Raw genomic sequence first — 23843 nt, forward strand, 5'->3', positions numbered from 1 at the left:
TTTCTGTGGATCACTTGACCGCATTTACGGTTCTGCTTCTGCAGATCTCCCATCGCTTCTGCGATCCAGGGCTTCCATCCCATTTTCGCATATGCGGTCTCCCATGCACAGATGCGCATCCGCATCTGCAGATATGCTTCCGCACATGCGCCCCCAAGCTATCTCTCAATCCCACACCTATGACGCACCTCCGCATCTTCAACCTCGCAGGTGCGGACAACCCTTCGCACCTGCAGTCACGGCCCAGCTTTGCCCAAACCACACCTACGACCATTTCCTCGCTTCTGCGGTCACGCACCTGCGGTCAAATTTGCGCAGGTGTGATTACACTAGAACTAGTGCACTTCAGCCATCCTTGAAGCTTCAACTTGATCCATTAACCTTCCGAAACCAAACCTACCAACAAGTCCTAAAATACCATACGGACTTAGTCGAGCCTTCAAATCACATCGAACAATGCTAAAATAATGAATCGCATCCCAATCCAAGCTTAATGAACTTTAAAACTTCAAACTTTTATATTCGATGTCGAAACCTATTAAATCACGTCCGATTGACCTCAAATTTTGTGCACAAGTCACATTCGATATTACGGACCTACTCCAACTTCCAAAAATCAGAATCCAACCCCCGATATCAAAAGCTCCACTTCCGGTCAAACTTCTCAAAAACTTTCAAATTTCTAACTTTCGCCAAACGACTCCAAAATAACCTACGGACCTTCAAATCCACATCCAGACGTGCTCCCAACACCAGGATCACCATACGAAGCTATTATTAGACTCGTAATCCTAGACGGACATCGATAACATTGAAATACACTTCAACCCAAATTTATGAAATTCTTCCAAAATGCCAACTTCTATAATAGGCGCCGAAACGCTCCCGGGTCATCCAAAACTCGATCTGAACATATACCCAAGTCCAAAAATAATCATAGAAACCTGTTGGAACCTTCAAATCCCGATTCTGAGGTCGTTTACTCAAAAATCACCCTTTAGTCAATTCCTCCAACTTAACACTTCCGAAATTAGAATTTTCTTTCCAAATCAACTCTGAAATTCCTGAAATTAAATTCCGACTATGCGTACAAGTCATAATACCTGAAGTGAAGTAGCTCGGGGTCTCAAACCACTGAATGATGTGCTAGAGCTCAAAATGACCGGTCGGGTCGTTACACGTGGTCGGGACACCGTGTCCGATCTCATAGAATTTGGGATGGTCGATTCTGATGTAATTATGGGGATGGATTGGCTTTATTCATGTTTTCCTAAGATCGACTACCGAACTAGAACTGTAAGGATTGAATTACCAAAGGAGCCAGTTGTTGAGTGGAAGGAGGATAATTTGGTGCCGAATGGTAGGTTTATTTCTTACCTTAAGGCCACGAAGATGATTAACAAGGGGTGTATCTCTCATTTGGTCCAGGTTATGGACACCAATGCTGAGGCGCCTACACTCGAGTCTGTGCTAGTTGTGAAAGAATTTCCAGAGGTCTTTCCTGATGAGCTCCATGGGATTCCGCCAGACAGAGAGATTGATTTTGGGATTGATGTGATGCAAGGCACACAGCCTATATCTATTCCGCCTTACAGAATGGCACCAACAAAATTGAAGGAACTAAAGGAGCAATTGAAGGATTTGTTAGAGAAGGGTTTCATCTGACCGAGTGTGTCACCATGGGTTGCACATGCTCTGTTTTTAAGGAAGAAATATGGATCGTTGAGGATGTGTATTGACCACCGGCAGCTCAACAAAGTCACAATCAAAAATAAGTATCTGTTACCAAGAATAGATGATTTGTTTGATCAATTACAGGGTGCTAGATACTTCTCCAAAATAGATTTATGATACGGGTATTACCAATTGAAGATCAGGGAGCATGATATTCCGAAAATAGCTTTTAGAACCCGGTATGGGCACTTTGAATTTCTGGTAATATCTTTCGGGCTAACAAATGCCCCGACAACTTTCATGGACCTTATGAATCGGGTTTTCAAGCCTTTTCTCAACTCCTTTGTGATAGTGTTCATTGACGATATTCTTGTGTATTCAAGAGGTCAGGAGGACCATGCCGATCATCTTAGGACAGTGTTGCAGACTCTACATCAGCACCAATTGTACGCGAAATTTTCAAAGTGTGAATTTTGGTTCGAATCTGACACATTCTTGGGTCATGTTGTCTCCACAGAAAAAATTAAAGTGGATCCTCAAAAGATTTTAGCAGTGAAGAATTGGCATAGACCTACATCGCCAACCGATATTCACAGTTTCTTGGGTTTAGCAGGGTATTGCCGGAAGTTTGTGGAGGGGTTATCTACTCTTGCCTCTCCATTGACTAGATTGACTCAGAAAGCAGTTAAGTTCTAATGGTCCGATGCTTGTGAAAGGAGCTTCCAGGAATTGAAATCGAGATTCACTACGGCGAAGGTATTAACCCTGCCAGGGGGTACAGACGGGTTTGTGGTATGTTGCAATGCTTCAAGGATCAGGCTTGGGTGTCTGTTAATGCAACATGGAAAGGTTATACCTTATGCTTCTAGGAAACTCAAGAATCATGAAAATAACTATCCAACACATGACTTAGAACTGGCGGCACTGGTTTTTGCATTGAAGATTTGGCATCATTATTTGTATGGGGCCCATATGGATGTATTCACGGACCACAAGATTCTTCAATATATTTTCAAACAAAATGAGCTGAATCTGAGGCAGAGAAGATGGCTGGAGTTACTCAAGGATTACGATATCGATATTCTGTATCACCTAGGGAAAGCCAATGTTGTGGCGGATGTTCTTAGTCAGAAATCTATGGTTAGTTTGGCCCACTTGGAGGCATGTCAAAGGTTGTTGGCTAGGGAGGTTCACTAGCTAGCTAGTTTGGGAGTTCGCCTCGCGGACTCTAGTGAAGGAATGGTAGTTGTACAAAATAGAGCTGAATCATCGCTTGTTGTGGAAGTCAAAGAGAAGCAATACAACGATCCATTGTTAGTACAGTTGAAGGAGGGGATTCATAAACATAAAACGATGGCTTTTACTCTTGGCATGAATGATGGTACACTAAGGGACCAAGGGAAGCTATGTGTTCCAAACGTAGATGGTCTCATGGAAAAAATCATGGCTGAGGCTCGCGCTTCCATGTATTCCGTGCACCCAGGCTCTACAAAGATGTATCATGACCTCAAGGAAATCTATTTGTGAAATGACATGAAAAGGAATGTGGCGAACTTTGTGGCAAGGTGTCCAAATTGTCAGCAAGTGAAGGCCGAACATCAACGGCCTGGTGGGTTGGTACAGAACATAGAAATTCCAATGCGGAAGTGGGAAATGATTAATATGGATTTTGTGGTAGGATTACCGCGCACTCCGCGCAAGTTTGACTCAATTTGGGTAATCATGGATTGACTCACAAAATCAACACACTTCTTGCCAGTTAAATCTACCGACACAGCGGAATAGTATGCTCAGTTGTATATTAAGGAAATAGTCATATTGCATGGCACTCCAGTTTCCATCATTTTTGATCGAGACGCTCAGTTCACGGCCAATTTTTGGAAGATATTTCAGCAAGGTTTGGGTATTTAGGTAAATCTTAGTACAGCCTTCCATCCACAGACCGACAGGCAAGTAGAGCGGACTATTCAGACGCTTGAAGACATGTTGTGTGCTTGTGTTCTTGATTTCAAGGGTAGCTGGGATGATCATTTGCAACTCATAGAGTTTGCTTATAACAACAGCTTTCATGCGAGTATTCAGATGGCACCATTTGAGGCATTGTATGGTAGGAGATGTAGATCTCCCATTGGGTGGTTCGAGATTAGGGAAGCTGAGTGGATAGGGCCAGACCTCATGCATTAGGCTATGGAGAAGGTTATGATCATAAAGGAGTGGTTCAAAACTGCCCAGAGTCATCAAAAATCATATTAGGATGTCCGTCGCAGAGACTTAGAGTTCAAAGAAGATGATTAGGTATTCTTGAAGGTTTCACCCATGAAGGGTATTATGCGGTTTGGGAAAAAAGGGAAATTGAGTCCGAGGTATGTCGGGCCATACAAAATTATTCAGAGAATTGGCTAGGTGGCGTACAAGCTTGAGCTACCACCCGAGATGATATTAGTCCACCCGGTATTCCATGTGTCTATGTTGAAGAAGGTAGTTGGGGATCCGTCAGCCATTGTGCCAGTTGAGACCATTGAGGTTAATGAAGAATTGTCATATGAAGAAATTCCAATTTCCATTCTTGATAGACAAGTCTGAAAGTTGAGGAATAAAAATATTGCCTCCGTGAAAGTGTTATGGCGAAACCAGCAGGTTAAAGAGGCCACGTGGGAGGCCCAGGAAGAAATTAAGAAGAAGTATCCTTACTTGTTTGAATAGCTGTGTAATCCTTTCTTTTTATGAACTTGTCGCCTATAAATTTTGTATCACTTGTTCAGTTAATGTAAAGGTGTTCCTTTTGATTATATGTTGCATATGAGGCCACGGTTGGTATTGTTATGAGTTTTGCTACACTGTTAGGTTGTGCATATGTTTGTAAGATGTGTTTCTGGGGCTCTCTGACAGGTGGATAGGCCTAGTTATAAAGGAAACTCTGGCGAAATTTTTGGAAATCTAGGGAGTTAGTCAACTTTGGGAATGCTGGTGTGTGGTACGATAACCGAGCTGCATAAGTTGCTAATAGTGAACCTTGATCCTCATTCGAGGTCGAATGATCTTAAGTGGGGGTAGATGTAAGGCCCCATAAAATTGTTTTCCTAAAAATTGGGATTTCTGTGATTCCAAAATAGGCCAATTATGCGACCGCATAACCGCTTAGAGGGCCGTACTTTGGTCGCATAATCGTCTTTGGCTTTTGTGGTGGGAGGTTCTGCGGCACATTATGCGACCTCAGAATAGGTCTGCGGGCCACATAATAACTGCAGAGTGAAGTAGGCCAGCCCAGTTCCCAAGGCCACTTTTCACGGTTATTTCGCGGACCGCATAACCATTATGCGGTCGCATATGCGACCGCAGAACCTGTTCCGGAGCATCATATTTAGTGTTTTGAAACCCAACCCTATTCCGTTAAAACACCTACCGTGGACCATTTTGAACTTATTTTCTGATATTTTTAGAGTGAGAGAGAGGGTCCTAGAGGGAGAAAGTGATCTTCATCAAATTGCTCTTCAATGCTCACTTAAAACCTTGAAGATTATCAAGAGAGGCACCTAAGTCTTCTTCCTAAGAGGTAAGATTCTATCACCCAAACTCTTAAATTTTAAAATGTAACTAGAATGGGCCATTAGTAAGGTAATTCATGGGGATGGGAGTCCTTACCTTACGTGCATGTGTTCCTAAGGTATGTGGGGACGTTATGAGTTAAAGATAGAATGGGGTGTGGGAAGAGTGAAGTCTTTCGTAAAAGGGCCATGGAACCTTAATACACACATAGTGTTTGATAGAATGCTCAAGTGAGCTAGAATTATGAACGTTTTCCTAATTTTGGGTTCAATTTTGCTATATTGCTAAAATAGATTGAAGTTGCTAATATTCCGGAACATCTTAGAGTTTTAGGAGGTTAAATTGAGGTATGTTGTCGAAACTCCCTCTTCTTAGAATTGAATCCCACGGTATTCACGCAATCGACATAAGTCCCAAATTGAACGTCCTAGAAATTGCTATCCCGAATATGCTTGCTTCGCAAATATATGTGTAATATGTATTCCTATGCTTTCATCATGTTATCTCGTCATCTGAGGAAATGTTCAAGACTTAGAATATGTGCTAAAATGCCTAGACTTCAAGTCAAATTCGATTAAAGGCTGTTATGCCAAATTGTGTGAAAAGCCTCTATGTACCTTGAATTCTAAATTGCTCACATGTGAAATCAAGAGTCTTGAATGAAAACCGTGTTGTTATTGATGAAAATAATAATGTTGGATTGTGGAAAAGAACTTGAATTATGAAATAAGGCCAAGTGCCAAGAACGACTTTATAATTAAAGCCACTTGTGCCAATGTGCTGAAAAGATGGGAAAGAAATATGAAGTAAGATGATTGATTGAAATGGTTGATGTCTCGAATGAGATGGCTTAGCCGATCGGGCCGAGATCGGACTCCGTGTAATAACATTATGGTATTGTGAGTGAAATAGTCAATATGGTTGATGTCTCATATGAGATGGCTTAGCCGATCGGGCCGAGATCGGACTCCGTGTAAGAACACGATGGTATTGTGGATTGTGGCATATTGGCACTACAAAAAACCATCCAACCTAATAATGCGAGAATTGACCTAAAAAGCTATGTGATCCTTAACTTGATGTTTTAGTATTATTTGAAGCTCTTATTGAATTCTTGATTGTTCCTCTTGAATTATTATTCATTCTATTGAGATGGTGTTTAGCTATACATACAAGTGTTATTCGACGGTACTAAAGTCCCTTTTGCCGGGGGTGCTGGATCTTTAAATGGATGCAGGTGGTTACATAGCAAACAATGTTGATCACAGATAGTGTTGCATCCTCTTCTCAGCGGACTCGGTGAGTCCCATTTCATTCCGGGTTCATGTGTTGTACCTTTTGTTTATATTGTGGTCACTTTTTGAGGTATAGTCGGGGCCTTGTTGCCGGCACCATCTTTATTCTTTTTTGTATCTTTAGAGGCTCGGTAGACACTATGTGGGTTGTATATGGGTGCTAGAAAGGTCAAACGGATTATGTTGTATTTTTTATTTTGTTCCACTAAATCACAAAATATATGTATTTTGAAACTTAACAGGGAAGTACCAAAAATTAAATGGTTTAGTAATGTCTATATATATGGTCCTTCTACTGTATAGCTAATAAAAACATGCCTTCACTTATCATAAGCGAGTTGGGTAGAAAGTGTCTAACAGGCTAGCTTGACCGGGCCCACTCGGTTGAGCGCGGGTCGCGCTCCCCATGGTTGGGCCGTGACAGGGAGAAGTCTACGAGTAATATTAACTCTGTCAACCAATAAACCAGTAAATTAATTAGACAATTTAAGTGGAAAACTCAACGGGATTTTTAGCTAACCCATAACTCTGGAATATTTTCTCCCATTGAATTCATCTCTAAGATTGTAGACTTGTTTCCTTTAATCTCTTAGTTTGCTACTCTAGATTAGTTGTAGTTAAATAATTACACTTTAGAAAATTGCTTGGGTAGATTAATTGTCTTAATTTAATTTAGTAAATAGTTAATCACAAGTCCATGTGGGTACGATATCTGAACTTACAATCCCATATTACTTAACGACCACGTATACTTGTGTGTGCGTTTGGTAGCAACAAACACGTTCAAGAAAACTTATCAGGAATCAATTATATTAATACATGATGAAAACATCCTCGTCTCATCAAACCAATATGCTACCAACAAGTCAATAAAATGTGAGATATCAACTTCACATAGGTAAATTCATCTTGGAAACTAAGTCATCAAGTAATAATAGAAACATAGATTAGCATGTTAGAAACAATGCAAGAAGCCATGTAAAAATGCATGATACACATAAAGAAGTCATAAGCACAACAAGGATGCCCCTCTTGTACCACCGAACACACATAATCAATAAAGATCGCCCCGGGGCTATCACATAACATTCCCACAATGCCACTCTTATTTCAGCGCGTGAGCATCACAATGAATATTTTCTCTTATATTGCTACATGAGCATAAACCACCCTTATCTCGTCGTGTGCACATCAATAAACACCACCCTTATGCCGCCGCACGCGCATCTAGCCACCCTTCTTATCTCGCCGCATGCGCTTTACAAATGAAATGCCTCCCTTATGTCGCTGCATGCGCATCTACAATCAATCGTGTTTAGTCGCTTATTGCACTCTAATTAACTAAACTTTGATTGAGTTGAGCTTTAATCGCTAGTATTTTGCACTAATTGTGTGTTTTATGCCTTGTACGAGTGATTCCTAGCTATGTAGATGTTTTGGAATGAATTCGAGCTATTCTGGAGCTTTGAAGCCTGAGTAAAAGCCCATGGATTAAGTTGGGATCGTGTTCGAGGATCAACGTACAAAAGTGCACTTAACGAGAGAAACGAAGAATTGAGCAGGACGCCACCCGGGTGCGCGAGGGCGCACTAGGCGCGCACTGGCCGTGCAAGTCAGGCAGAACACTGTCCAAAGTGCATGGCCATATGCGCGAGCACACCTCCAGGTGCGCGGCAGCGCACATCGAATCCCGGAATTGTCCTATTTCACGCAGGAAAAGGGGTGTTCATTTGAGCCCGACCCTAATTGGCATATATACATGGAAAAATGGTATATTCTGGACTTTTGACACATCTAAGACCTAAGGAGGCTAAGGAGAAGTTGGAGAAGAAGGAGCAAAAGGAATCCATCATTCAATCCTCACTCAAGACAAGAGTTTGGATCGTTTTATGTTTTTCTTTACTTTAAACATACTTGTGATGAATTTCTCCATATCTATGGAGTAGTTCTCTTTAGGGTTTGATGGATTTGGTGTATTGATATTTATTTGTGGACTCTAGTTTTTATGTATTAAATTGTTTTGGTTTATTAATTGTTGCATCTATATTCACATGTTCATGTTATCTAGATAGGCATAACCTGTGATATCGGTGTATTATCTCGTTGGTTGAGTTCATTAATTCTTCTCAGTAATCAAAAGAGGCTAGTTGAATTATTGTATAAACCTAGTTAGGAGGATAACCGAGAGAGGTTCTTCTAAAGACCAATCCAGTACGAATTCTTGCATATCTTCACTGCGCTTAAATTGGATCATATTGTGAAGTTGAGACTTAATCGAGAGAGGATTTTCTACTAAACGTTTGAACTACTAATTGAGTGAATTTGAGAGACTCACTTGAACATTAGAAGTGAATTAACTATAGCTAAGTCCCAGACATTTATCTTGCACCTATCCAATCAATCCCTATTTTCTCCCATTGATATCTTCCTTACTTACTTTTGTTCGAGTGTCATTCGTCAATAAGTTAGACTCTTAGTTAATTGTAGTTTTTAATCACATAATTCTCAACTGCTGATCATCTTGGATAGGAACCAAGCTATAAACTACGAAAATACTGTTTAACTCCAATCCCTGTAGATACGATATTATATTATACTATATTCGACTAGCGAGCATATTTTAGTGTGTGTTTTGCGCTATGCAAAAACTCAACAGGATCGTTAGCTAACCCATAGCTCTGGAATATTTTCTCCTATTGAATTAATCTCTCTTATTGCAAACTTGTTTCCTTTAATCTCTTAGTTTGATACTCTAGATTAGTTGTGGTTTAATAATTACACTTTAGAAAATCGCTTGAGTAGATTAATTGTCTTAGTTTAATTTAGTAAATATTTAATCACAAGTCTCTATGGGTACGATATCTGGACTTACAATCATCTATTACTTGTCGATCACGTATACTTGTGTATGCATTTGGGAGCAACAAGTTTTTTGCGCCGTTGCCAGGGACTTAGAAATTAACTATTTTACTAGATTAGATTTTTATTTTTTATCTATTTAAGTTTTTAATTTTAGTTTAGTGTAGTTAGTATTATTTTTTTTTACATGGCATCTTTGAACGAAAAATAGTGGGATGGTAAGTATTCTTGTTTTTGTGATCCTTGTCCATATTGTAAAGGACCCCACTTATGGCAATATTGTAAAAATATTTTCAGGACCGAGTTGTGTGCACCATCTCAATTCTGTACTATTTGTGGTGAAAATTGGAATAATTGTCTTAAGTGTTGTTATCCTACTCCAATCCTTTCTTATGATGATTTTAATAATTCTTGTGAGTTTGATAGGAGTAACGAATTAGATAATGTGGAACATGATGTTTGCATTATTGATATGCACACGAAATTATTAGAGGAATATGGAGGTTTTCGCGAGAAAATTTCAAATGAGATGCAACACTTTATAGAAAGAAGAGCTGAACTGGGACAAGAGATCGAGAAATTTGGCAGTTCTATTCACGACTTGGAGGCTCAATTGAATGCAAAGGTTGATGCGTGTAACTCCCAACAATTTAGTGATGACTTGTGTGAAGCTGAAAAAGATCTTCTAAGCCAAATTGAGGAGCTAAAATGAGAATACCAATCATTAGACCATGTTCTTGTTGATGATGCTGAGGTTGAGGAAGTATATATTATTCAGGATGTCAAAAATAATGGAGTTTTGGAGTTGGGGCGTGTTGATCCTCATTCTAAATATTTTCTACATTATGTTTGGATGGAGACATGGAGATCGAGACTTTTGAGAGATGTATAAATGAAGAACAAGACCATTACATTCTAAATTTTTCCACACCAAGAAGACAAAATGGCATACCTCACTTAAAGGCCAAGAAGTGCAATATGTGATATCTATTGCTTGGTTCCTTTATTTTCGTACCACCACCCCAGGAACGTGATAGTAAAATTGATGCAAAATTGGGGACACAATTCATATCCTCAAAGTGGAAGGAAAAGTGGTAAAAGTGACGGCGTCGTGCCGCGACGTTAAATCAAGTGCTTGTTGGGAGGCAACCCAATTCTACTATTGTTTTTGTTATTTATTTATTATTGTGTTATTTTTTCTGTAGTGTTATTTTTGTGCTTTGTAGGAGTAGGAGCATGAAGTCAAAGCCAATAAGCGTGTGGAAAAGCGAGTAGGTGGTTGAAACTAAGTGTGGGGTGCCCGCACAAAGTATAATAATCTGGAGAAGTCTGAATATCCCGTGAGCTGTTAATTCTTCGGCTTTTGGCCTACCAAGGAGTTTCTTTTACCTTCTTGTTATTTATTGTATGCATTGAGGACATTGCACAATTTTAAGTGTGGGGTGAGAAGATTGTCTGGGTGATTTCTATGCTATCCTAGCTTAATTGTGGCATTCTTTCTTAGTGTAGTAATTTTTGTAATAAAAAATATAAAAACAAAAAAAGAAAAAAAAAAGAAAAAAAGAAAAAAAAATTTAGAAAATTTTGAATTTGTCCCGACGATGGATTTTGTGGACAACTTTATTGAGGGATTAAGGTCCAATAAAAAATTTAAAAATATTTTCTTTTTGTTTTTAGTTAGTTTTAGTTATATAATAATCCCCCTTAGTTTTTCTTTGTGCATCGATTCCTTTCCAGGGGATGTAACTAGAACCGGGTAATTTTTTATTTTTTATTTATGGATTAGATTTTTTTTTTTTTAGGAGTAGAAAAAGAGGGAGAAGAAAACCTTTTGTGAATTTTTTGATATTAGCACATTTAGGCCTAAGCTTGAGTAGTACCTTTCTCTCAGTGGTTGAGTAATGAATAAAATAGCAGACTTTCTGACACCTAAGCTCAGGGTTGTGACTCTGTATATAGCTTATTCGTATTTTGTTGTTCGCTATGATCTTGTGTGTCTTAGAGTAGAATTGATCCATCTTGATTAACACTTGTGCCATGTGTGGTGAGGATTTCTTACATATATTACATGTTCTGCATCTTAGTCTAGAACTTGCCATGCCTGTTATTGAAGCTAAATAAAAGTGTTGCTCTGTTTAGAAGATGATAATAGGCTTTCTTTTATATGTCTTGTGAATTTTAGGCTTTTCAGATATTGTACCACTAGTTAGCCCGTTGAGCCTGTAACCTTTTGTTTGAAAGCCGTATTTTTGCCTTGATCCTTTTGTTGAATTCCTAGTTTTTGCACCCTGCTTCCTTAAGCATTGTTGTTTAGACTATAATATTAATTGATAAATTTAAAGAAAGGGATGATTAAGTATAAAATGGTGACCAATGATAGCTGAAAAGGGATGAAAAGGCCCTCTTGAAAATAATGTGACATGAAAAAAGAAAAGAAAAAAAATTGATTTAAAAAATAAATGAAATGTTCTTGATATGAGGGGAATACTTGTGAAATAATAGAAGAAGAGAGGGCTGAAAAATAAAATTAAGAGATGAAAATAATGGATGATGAAGTCTAAAAGTGCAAAGTGCTTAGGGAAGTGTAAGTCACTATTATTCAATTCTCCTACTCGTCCCTTAGCCAACATTACAACGCGTTAAAGTCCTATTTGATTCTATTCAAGCACACTTAGTTAGTAGATATGTACATAATGGGCAAGCCTATGGTTCTTTGTGCATACATTTGAATTCGTTTGTGAGTGTGAGAGTTGTTCTTTGATGCTAAGTCCTTAAATTATATTCATTCCTTGATTTGAGTGTATGGGCTATTTATTCTTGTGAGGGCACTTTTTTCATGATAGATATGTGATGTTATTAGCTTTATTTGACAGAGTAGGTGAGCGAGCTTAAATTTGGTGAGTTAGAGTACTTCTCTGAGATTAGGAGGTTACAAATTTGTTGTTTGTTTGTGACTTTTATATTTTGCACGATGATAAGGAAGTGTATATATGATGGTTTAAGTTGCTATAGGGCGTAATTGTTAGTATCAATAGAGATAGTGGTGTTCCTAGGCTTGATTTATTGTGAGTGGTTTTAATGCTTATTCGAGGACGAGCAAGAGTCTAAGTGTGGGGTGTTGATGTTCGGCCAAAAATGCATATATTTAACCATTATTGCCTCACATTATAGCACTTTTAATCGTCTTTCGAGTATTAGTTTTATTACTTTATGCTTAATAATATATTTAAACTGTGTAAAAATAAAACGGTATGATGATAAAGAGATTTGGAGTAAAATTGAATAAAACGTGGAAGAAAAAGAAAGAAAAATAATAAAATAAGACAAAGGGGGACACCCTTTGGTTTTTGTCCCCCAAGTGAAGGACAAGAAAAGAGGAAATAAGCAACAATGAAAGAAGGGATTTGATGCAACGAAGAATTGAATTGCAAAATCGTACTGGTTGCAGCGCCAGGGCCAGCGCGAGACACTGCCCTGGACACCGGAGGCAGGGGGTTTTCCTATTTTGCCCGGGACAATGTTATTCGGCCCTACACGGCCCCAACTCGTATAAAAGGAGTTCAAAACCTAATTTGGAGGGGATCTAACATACTTGGAAGGAGAATTCATGTGGGGGAATACACACCACGCTTGGAGGAGGCTTCTAACTAGTTTTTCTTCTCTTCTCTTCCCTTAATTTCATAGTTTATTAGTTCTAGATTTTTGGGTGCTACATGAACATTGTACTTTGAAGCTTGAATTGTTCTTATTATTTTATCATATTGGTTTATTTATTCAATCTTGCATTTAATTATTAGATTGCTTGATCACCAATTGAATACTATCTATGAATCTAGGTTTGAACTCGGGAGAGGGAATTGTATATTGCATATAAGATTGAGTAGAGCGAGATCTTGAAGCTGATTAACGGGGAACGGATTTGCGGTTAGGATAGGGATATACCTAATCGCCTTGGTTGGTTATTATACGGGAATTAATAATGCGTTCTTGTTAATCCTAATTCCATTGGAATATAGGCGTTAGGTTAGCTTGAATAGGCGATTAGTACTTCGAGAGAAGGCTACGAGCAATATTAACCCCGTCAACCAATAAACCAGATAAATTAATTAGACAATTTAAGTGAAAAAATCAACGGGATTGTTAGCTAACCCATACCTTTGGAATATTTTCTCCCATTAAATTCATCTCTAAGATTGCATACTTGTTTCCTTTTATCTCTTAGTTTGCTACTCTAGATTAGTTGTAGTTAAATAATCGCACTTTAGAAAATTGCTTGAGTAGATTAATTATCTTAGTTTAATTTAGTAAATAGTTAATCACAAGTCCCTGTGGGTACGATATCTGGACTTACAATCCTATATTACTTGTCGACCATGTATACTTGCATGTGCATTTGGGAGAAACAAACACGTTCAAAAAAACTTATCAAGAATCAATTATATGTGAGATATCAACTCCACAGAGGTAGATTCATCTTGGCAACTAAGTCATCAAGTAATAATAGAAACATAGATTAGCATGTTAGAAACAACGCAAGAAGCCATGTAAAAATGCATGATACACATAAAGAAGTCATAAGCACATCAAGGATGCCCCTCTTGTACCACTGAACACACATAATCAATAAAGATCACCCCGGGGCTATTACATAACTTCCCCACAATGCCACTCTTATTTCACCGCGTGAGCATCACAATGAATATTTTCTCTTATATTGCTACACGCGCCAAAACCACCCTTATTTCGTCGTGTGCACATCAATAAACACCATCCTTTGAACGGCTCGAAACTAGTCAAAAGCAACTCAAAAACATCAAATAATGTCATAAGAATCGAACCCAAATGATAAAGGTCGAATCTTTAATCAAATACTCAAAGTCAACCAAAATTTCAACCCAGGTCCGCCTCCCGTAACTCAAAAAAACTCACAAATTCCTACAACCCATTCGAATACGAGTCCAACCATATAAGTTTCATCAAAATACGACTCCAAATCGATGTTCAAATCCCAATTATTCACTTTAGAAAAGTTTTGACAAAAACCCCAATTTCTCTTTTGGATTCACAAATAATTGCTAAAATCAAAGATGAAATCATGAATTATAATTAAAATCGTGTCAAGAACACTTATCCCAATCCAAGTGGTGAAAATACGTTCTAAAATCACCCAAAATCCGAGCTCCAAAACTCAAAATATGATAAAAATGAGCTCAAAGTCCAAAAATATTTTCTTATATTGCTTCTTCACGTGTACCCTTCACGATCGCGGGACACACTTCGCGATCGTGAAGCACTATGAAGAACATTTCCAAATTAAACTTTGTGTTTGCGCCAGTACCACCACGAATGCGATGACCACAGAAACCAAACCTCCGCTAACGTGGAGACCAAATAACTGAGCTTCCACTCTAAAACAGATCACAACTCACATTTGCGAACGCGATGGTCAAACCACTAAAACTTCACGAACGCAACCTTCCAGTCGGGAACGCATAGAGGAAAAAATATCCAGCTCCCACATACTCACCGCGATCGCGTTCTTCCTCACGCGACCCCGAAGAAGGCCCACTGGACCATCAAAATAGAGAAAAACCAGCAATCAAAGTCAAGGGAGAAGTGGTCTGAAACCACCCCAAAACACCCCCAAGCCGCTTAGAACCTTGTCCGAACATACCAGCCAATCCCAAAATATACAACAAACCTAGTCGAGACCTCAAATCATATAAAATAATATCAAAACCAGGAATCGCACCTCAATTCAAGATCAATAAACTATTTCAAATATTTAAATTCTAAACTTACTCCGAACACGTCTAAACAATTCATAATCACTTCAAATTTTGCACACAAGTTCAAAATGACATAACAAACCTATTTTATCTCTCAGAACAATAATTCGAACCCGATAATATCAAAGCCAACTCCCGGTCAAACCTATAAACTTTCCAAACCTTCAAATTGCGAACTTTCGCTAAATCAAGTCGAAACATTCTAGAAATATTCAAAATGCCAATACGGGCATATGCCCAAGTCCAAAATTACCATCTGAACCTAACGGAACTATCAAAACTTCGATGCAAGGTCAATTACATAAAGGTCAAACTTGGTCAATTCTTCCAACTTAAAGCTTCTAAAATGAGAATAATTCTTCCAAATCAATCTCGAACCATTCGAAAACCAACACCGAACGTACACGCAAATCATAATATAGCATATGAAGCTACTCACGGCCTCAAACTACCAAACGGAAATGTGAATGCTCAAAACAGTCGGTCGGGTCGTTGCACATGTGAACTTGTGTTGTGCCTTATAAAACTGTTCACTTTTCTCCCTAATTCATTTCTCTTAATATGTCATATTGTTGCAGCCAAACGCGCACACAAGTATACATGATTGTCAAGTAATAAAGTGACTAAAAGTCGGATGTCGAACCCACAAGGACTTGTTATCAAACTATTAACTACATTAGACTATCCTAACTATTTAAACAAAGGCTAAACCTATAAGTGTTTGAATCTAAAATATCTAAAATGAAGAAAAATAAATAGTGAACTCTAAACAAAGGAAGAACAATTTTTTAGGTTATCAATGTGATGAAAACGATCTAGGGTTATGGATTATCTAATAATCCTTTTATATTTTTCACTTGAATTGACTAATTAATTTATCTGGTTTATTAGTTGACGGGGTTAATATTGCTCATCAGATTTTGCCAGGTTCTTACTCGCCTATTCAAGCTAACTTAATGGCTATATGTCTATCGAATTAGAATCACCAAGAATGCATTTGTAATTCCTGTATAATAACTAAGCAACGCAATTAGCATATCTCTATCCTAATCGTGAATTCATTTCTCGATGCCCATGTTCAAGAACTTGCTCTACTCAATCTTATGTGCAATCTAGAATTCCCACTTTCAAGTTCAATTCTAGATTCGCAGATAGTATTCAAGTGGTGATCAGAAAATTAAATAATTAAGCTCAGGATTGAATAAATAAACCAATACGATAAATTAAGAAACCAAAATCAATATCCAAATAATAATAGCCATGAAAGAACCACAACCCTAGAACGTAAAGTTTAGCTCCACATAAGCATAGTAGCCAAATGATAAATTATCCAAAGAAATATAAAACTTACTAAGTTTGGCAGGAGAGAGATGAAATAATCTGGCCTCCACAGTGGCTCGTGCTCTCACTTAGTCAAAATTCACCTTCAAAATATGTCCACCCCTTCACTAAACACATTTAGGAAGTATTTATACGTTAGGGTCGTAGTCTCTAGTCCAAATCCTAGAAGGAAATAGTTTATTATCGAAATAGGGGGAGGGGACCAGGCACCTAAACTCGTGAGGCTAGGTCTAGGGCGAGGCACAGCCATGCGCGAGGCTGACCATGCTAGGAGCCAGGCGACGTGAGCTAGAGCGCGAAGTGCTCTGGACTTGCTCCAATTTTCTTCTTTTCGTGCTCTTTGCTTGTGTCTTCAACATCCCTTTGTGAAACCTTCATTCATTTTCGCATTCTCATAGTCATACACATAAAAACAATTTGATTACGCGCAAACGCCGCACAATTTATCATTAAACAGCACAATATAAGATAAGTAATGCACTAACAATTAGAATTACAGCCAAACATCACTACCCCATACTTAAACGTTGCTCATTCTCGATTCAACCAAAGATTTACATTATCTTTGAGAACTTTACAACTTAACACTAAGCACACTACACCTATGACTATGGGTTGATAGCAACAATTAAGATAGAACATACGCATTCAACACACACTTCCCTTAACTTATGCCATACTTTATAATTATTCAAAACAAAGACAACATGCTCATAAAAATCTTAGCCTCAAACCCCGATTTAATTCCACAATGCACTCATGGTTTGAACACTCAACATTGTAGAGAAGTCTAATAACGTTACCTATTCCTCCTGAAATCATGTGCCCTCGCAACAAAATCAAAGAGAGTAAGTAGAGTCCACACATTTGAATCTCATGGTCAAATATAGTTTAAGGACTCATATATATATATATATATATATATATAGACTCATATATATATATATATATATATATATATATATATATATATATATATGAAAGAAGTCTCTCACTCTCACAAAGAAGTAACATGAATGCAAAAGGTACCATAGGCTTGTCTATCATATAAACCTCTACTAATGTAGGCTCGCTCAGTCTAAAATCTATTAGGACTTTTTCATGGTTGTAATGTGGCCTAAAGGACATAGAGGATATATTTAGGAATAATGACTAACCCTCCTAAGTACTTTAGCACATCACATAATCACCTTTAAGAGCAACTTTTTTTCAACCCCACTTCAATTTTACAAAACAAGATCAAGCCCAAAAAGGTTCCCTCTTTCTTTAAGCACTACTTTAATTCACACTCACTAACAAGGACAAGATCTCATTATTTCTTTTGCTATATTTTTCTTTCTTCTTTTTTTTTCTTTCATTTTTTTTTCCTCACATTTTTCTTTTGTTTTGTACTCTCCGCTAGTGGTATTTTTCTTACGATACAAGTGCACCTTCTCCCTTTCATTGGATTCACTCAAAAGCCACCCAAGTTCCCTCCTTACTTCTGTCTAGTGCCATTTTACAAATTAAGTGCTTTAAGAGGTAAAAGGATCAAAACAATATCAACTAAGAACAAAAGGGTATAGGCTTGTAATGTAGTGCCAAATATAAGTGTTTATGCTCAAAAGGGTTAAATTTGTGATAATCATTAAGCTCAACAAGATCAAAGAAAGCCAAAAATTATTTGTCAAACCGAGCAACACATAAATTTTCGCTTCAACTCACATGCTGGGCAAGTTCTAGAGTCAAATGCAATTCAATGACTATACAAAAATCTCACCACACATGGCACATGACTCACTAAGGACGTTCCCATTCCGACATTCAAATCAAAGCAAGTATCCAGTAGTTCAAGCTACATCCTATGAAAAAGAACTGAGGCACAAAGAAAAGGTTACTATCCAAAAAATTAAAAGACATATTTTGCATTTTTTCTATATTTTAATTTTTTTATTTTTCTTTAGACTTTAATCCCTCAAGAAAACTATGTAGGAGATCCATCATGCCATGACCAAAAATCCCGCTACAGGCGTCGTGATGGCACATAGTCTCTGAGACTAGGTAAGTCAATCACTTACAATAGTTAAGCCAGTTCAACAATGATAATTGAAAATAGAGTTTAATATGTATACCAAAACAAAAGTGAAATAAGCCTACGCGGCAATATTCATAACAACCTCCCAAGACTAGGTAATACAGAGTCACGAACTCTAGCTGAATACATGTAGAGATCTCAAAAATCAATATTGTTCAAATAACAAGCTGATAGTGCAATGAAAGGAAGGGACTCTGAGGGACTGCAACGACCAAGAAGCTCTACCTTGAATCTTCGTGATCAATAAGCTAACTCTGCCCAAGTCTAATATCTCTAAATACCTGGATCTGCACAAAAATGTACAAAAGTATAGTATGAGTATGCCACGGTCTGTACCTAATAAGTATCAAGACTAACGTCGGTGGAGTAGTGACGATGTATAAGTCAAGACACCTACTAGTCAAAATAACTTGTGCAGTATAGAAGTATAAAGCTAATAATGAAAGCAGGAATCAGTAAATGGCAACAAGAATCAACATGTGATATAAACAATAAATTAACAAGAACACCGTGAGAGTACCACTGAAACCAAATAGGTAAGACAAATAACAACCAATTAATCAAGTCGTTCTGACACAGGATTTGCAATGAAATTACTCCGAGATACCTCATCTCATAATCACAAGTCACGGGTCTCAACCCATAAATCATATGCTCACGGCATCATGTGCCCACATTTCTCATAACGACTGCACGGATAACTCACGTGACAATATCTCAATCTGCCCGACATGATCACAGGCTCACAATCATAATCCGCCCGGTGTGGTCACAGGCTCACTGTCACAATCCGCCTGGCATGGTCACATGCTTAATATCACAATTCGCCCGGCATGGTCACGGGCTCAATATCAACATGAAAGCAGTTAATACAACAACACATGGGCATGATTGATAAATGTTAAGTTTCGTACTCCGGAACTAGTATAAGTTGTATGCTACGGTGTATACATGTGCGAGTGTACTATTACCGCCCAATTCAACAAGTAATATCAAAGATATCGAGTAGCTTATTGAAAGCAACACAACAAGTCATGTAAGGTGTATGACATACATAAGTAGAATCGCACTAACACACGAATATCGTCAATATACTGCTCCCGACAATCACACATCATCCCTGACATTTGCCACCCTTATCTCTCCAATAGCCACCCGTATCACTCCGTATAATAGCCACCCTTATTGCTCTGCCTCGATCAATAACACAATAGACACCCGTATCACTCCGTATAACCAACAACAGTGAGATGACACCCTTATGCCCCGCATAACAACAACAGTGAGATGTCACCCTTATGCTCTGCACAACAACAACCAATCTATACAACAATTCACATGTGCTAACATCACAACAACACGACATATCTACTCATACCACACATGCCCATTGGCCACAACCTTTCCAAGAGAACCAGCAATATCAATATTTCCACAACAAATAGCCCACGGCTCAACACTATATGTATAGAATCTTAATAACAACAAAATGAACGGAAAAGTAACTCAACAATGAACAACACCCCTTTTAAACACAATTTCAATTCAAATAGATTAATGACTTTCAACAACTTCAGCTTTAATTAATTGCTTATGGATAAACTTGATAATGAAGGTATTTTCATGAAATGGAAAACTTCGAATTCTAGTGTATGAAATAGGGTAACAATGAAAGAGATGGCACAAACTAGCAACCATGTCTAAATGATGAGAATAACCTGGTAACAAAAGGATATCATGTAACAACAATTTCAATTAAGAGTACAATAAAGGAAGTCATGTAATGATAAAAGAGGTAACAACTTCAAATAAAAGATATAGAAGTAAACTTGACAAGTAAAGGACGTGACATATAACAATAACCCCGAAACAAGCATGTGGAAGTAAACATGACAAATAAAAGATATAACATGTGCTAACAATTCCAAATAAATTCATGAAAGAAGCCTAAGAGTCTAAACCGGTCAATATCCATATACAAGCCTGAGTACACACTTGTCACCTCGCGTATATGGCTTTCACATAACACAATAGCACAAAAAACTCAAATCCAAAGGGGTACTTCTCCCACACGAAGTTAGGAGAGATACGTACCTCACAGAAGCCAAATCAATACCCTAAAATGACCTTCTCATGTGAAACCATCCCCGGACAGCTCAAATCTTGCCAAAATAACTTAATATCACAAATAAAAACCATAGAAAACAATCCAGGATAATAAAGCTTTGATCTTTAATGAAAACCAAAATGTCAACCCCGGGCATGCACGTCAGAACCTGACAAAATTTATAAAATCTAAACACCCATTCCGATAACCGGATGCACATCAGAACTTGACAAAATTTATAAAATCTAAACACCCATTCCGATACGAGTCCAACCATATAAAAATTATCCAATTCTGACACCAAATCGGCCTTCAAATCCTCATTTTACATTTTTGAAGGTTTTTACAAAAATTCTCATTTTCTACAATTCAAATCACTAATTTAATGATAAAAATAAAGATGGAATCATGAAATATAATCAAATCCGGGTCAAGAACACTTACCCAATCCAACACGTGAAGAACCCCTCCAAAATCGCCCAAAACCGAGGTCTCTAACTCAAAAAGTGATAAAAATATCAAACCCTTGATATATAACATGTTCTGCCTAACACTTTAACTTTTGCGGACTCACAGTCGCATATGCGAAGCCGCATCTGCGGAATATTCATCATAGATGTGCAAACAACTAAAATCCCAAACGACCGCACCTGCGTCCAAGACACCGCATTTGCGGTGTCGCTTCTGCGAACAATGAAGCGAACATGCGCGGCCGCTTTTGCGAGAACAATGCCGTTGTTACACCCCATGCTTTCGTATGTGAAAGTACGCCATAAGTAAAATAATATATGCTCGGAAATGAGATGTTACATCTCGCATTTTCGTACGTTAAAGTTTCGTCGTAAGTTAATCGACGTAAATTCGACAATGAGATTATTGTGAGATTGTAAGTATTGTACTATTTCAAACAAGTGATAAGTAAATTCGTGAAGGTGAGAGGGGGAGCAAATCAAAGAAAATAAATTTCATTGAAGTTTGATATTTTGGGATAAAATACGGTCCAAGCTATAATATTCCGTATTTACGGACTAGTTCCATATAAGGTACCACATGACCGTGATAGTATGATGTATAAAGTATATTAAAAATGAGTAAAATTTTAAGTAATTTAAGACAATTCGTAATTATGCGAGTAATTGGTTAATTATCGGGTAGCGGGATATTACCTAATTAGTTAATTAATTATTAGATTAGATCAAAATCCCCACCCCACCCTCCAAAACGTGGCAGCAAGCCACTACTAAGACATATAACTCTTAGTCATATTGTCTTAGGTGGCCATCTAAAGTGAGACTTATTACAAGTCTTGGTTTCATTTTATTGGGACATAGAATAATAAAGTAAGAACATCATATACCCTTCTTCCTAATTTGAATAACCTTCTAAACTCTTAAGAAAGTTTCTGCCAAGAACCTAGCAACTTTACAATTCAAATAACTTTCTAAACTCTTAAGAAAGTTTCTGCCAAGAACATAGCAACTTTACAATTCAAATAACTTTCAAATCTCTTAAGAGAGTTTCAGCAACGTTATTGAAGAAAGAGTTTTAGCCAAGATTATTTTGCATAGCCAACACGTGAAGAACCCCTCCAAAATCTCCCAAAATCAATGTCTCTAACTCAAAATATGATAAAAATATCAAACCCTCGATATATAACATGTTCTGCCCAGCACTCCTGCTTTTGCAGACTCACAGTCGCATATGCGAAGCTGCATCTGCGGAATATTTATCGCAGATGCGCAAACAACTAAAATCCCAAATGATCGCACCTGCGTCCAAGACATCGCATCTGCGGTGTCGCTTCTACGAACAAAGAAGTGCACATGTGCGGCCGCTTTTGCGGCAATGACGCTGCTTCTGCGGATACTTCAGCCCAGCTCACAAACCGCACTTGCGCGTTACCACTCGCACTTGCGGTCACTGCACCTGCGCCTAGAGGTCTACAGGTGCGACCACTCCAGATCCCTGCCCAAACCAGCTTCAACCAACATGATCCAAATGATCTGAAACCCGTCTGAAACACACCTGGGGCCCCCGGGGTCCCGTCCAATCCTACCAACCAATCCCATAAGATAAGAAGGACCTACTCGAGGCCTCAAATCATATCAAACAACATTAAAACTACGCATCGCACCTCAAATCGAACTTAATGAACTTATGAACTTTCAACTTCTACAATTCGCACCGAATCATATAAAATCAACCCGGAATAACCTCAAATTTTGCATGCAAGTCTCAAATAACATAACTGAGCTATTCCAACTCCCATAATCGCAATCCGAAGCCGATATCAAAAAGTCTACTCCCGATCAAACCTCTCAACCTTCCAACCCTTCAACTTTCCAACTTTCGCCAAAATGCATCAAATCAGCCTACGGACCTTCAAATCCAAATCCGGACATACACCTAAGTCCAAAATTATCATACGAAGCTGTTGGAATCAACAAAATTCTATTCCGGAGTTGTCTACACAAAAGTCAAACTTCGATCAACTCTTGCCACTTAAGCTTCTAGAACAAGGATTGTTCTTCCAAATCAATTCTGAATCATTCAAAAATCGAACCCGGCCATACACGCAAGTCATGAAACACAATACGAAGCTACTCGAGACCTTAAATTATCAAATGGAATGCTAATTCTCAAAATGATCGGTCGGGTTGTTACACGTCATCGGAAAAGTCCAGCTTTTTCTAATTTTCTATGATATTCCATATTTATTTATTTTTTAATTCAAGCTACTAAAACTACTTTTACTAATTCTACTAACTAAACAAATAAAAATAAGAAGCTAAAAATTAAAAATAAGAAGTTAGGATTATTACTAACATATTTCTATCAACTATCTAAAGGAATTTTCCACCTACACTTAAAAGAGTACAGTGTCCCCAATGCACAAATAAAATAAAAATAACAGGGGTGTACAAGAAACTCATTGAACGGAAAAAGGCCGATGCAATAGCAGCTCAAGAGGTACTCAGACTTTCCCCAGATATGATCTCTTGTGCGGGCACCCTTCATTGTGCGAGTACCCCTCACTAGTTAAACTAAAAAGAAAATAAATAGTTAATTGTAAACAAAGGCAAAATAGACTTTTATGTTATCAATGGTATGAAAATGATATAGTGTTATGGGATATCTAACAGTCCTATTGTATTCTT

The 23843-nt window shown here is 37.9% G+C and overlaps 1 protein-coding gene across 1 annotated transcript; it reads left to right on the forward strand.

The window, feature by feature from the left end:
- Positions 1-1239: 1239 nt before the first annotated feature.
- LOC138902671 (uncharacterized) lies at positions 1240-1665 on the forward strand. The gene has a single exon (XM_070190559.1). The coding sequence runs from the start codon at positions 1240-1242 to the stop codon at positions 1663-1665; it is 426 nt and encodes a 141-aa protein (XP_070046660.1).
- The last annotated feature ends 22178 nt before the right edge of the window (positions 1666-23843 follow it).

The sequence above is a fragment of the Nicotiana tomentosiformis genome, chromosome 12, assembly GCF_000390325.3.
Source record: "Nicotiana tomentosiformis chromosome 12, ASM39032v3, whole genome shotgun sequence".
In the NCBI taxonomy this organism is placed as follows: Eukaryota; Viridiplantae; Streptophyta; class Magnoliopsida; order Solanales; family Solanaceae; genus Nicotiana; species Nicotiana tomentosiformis.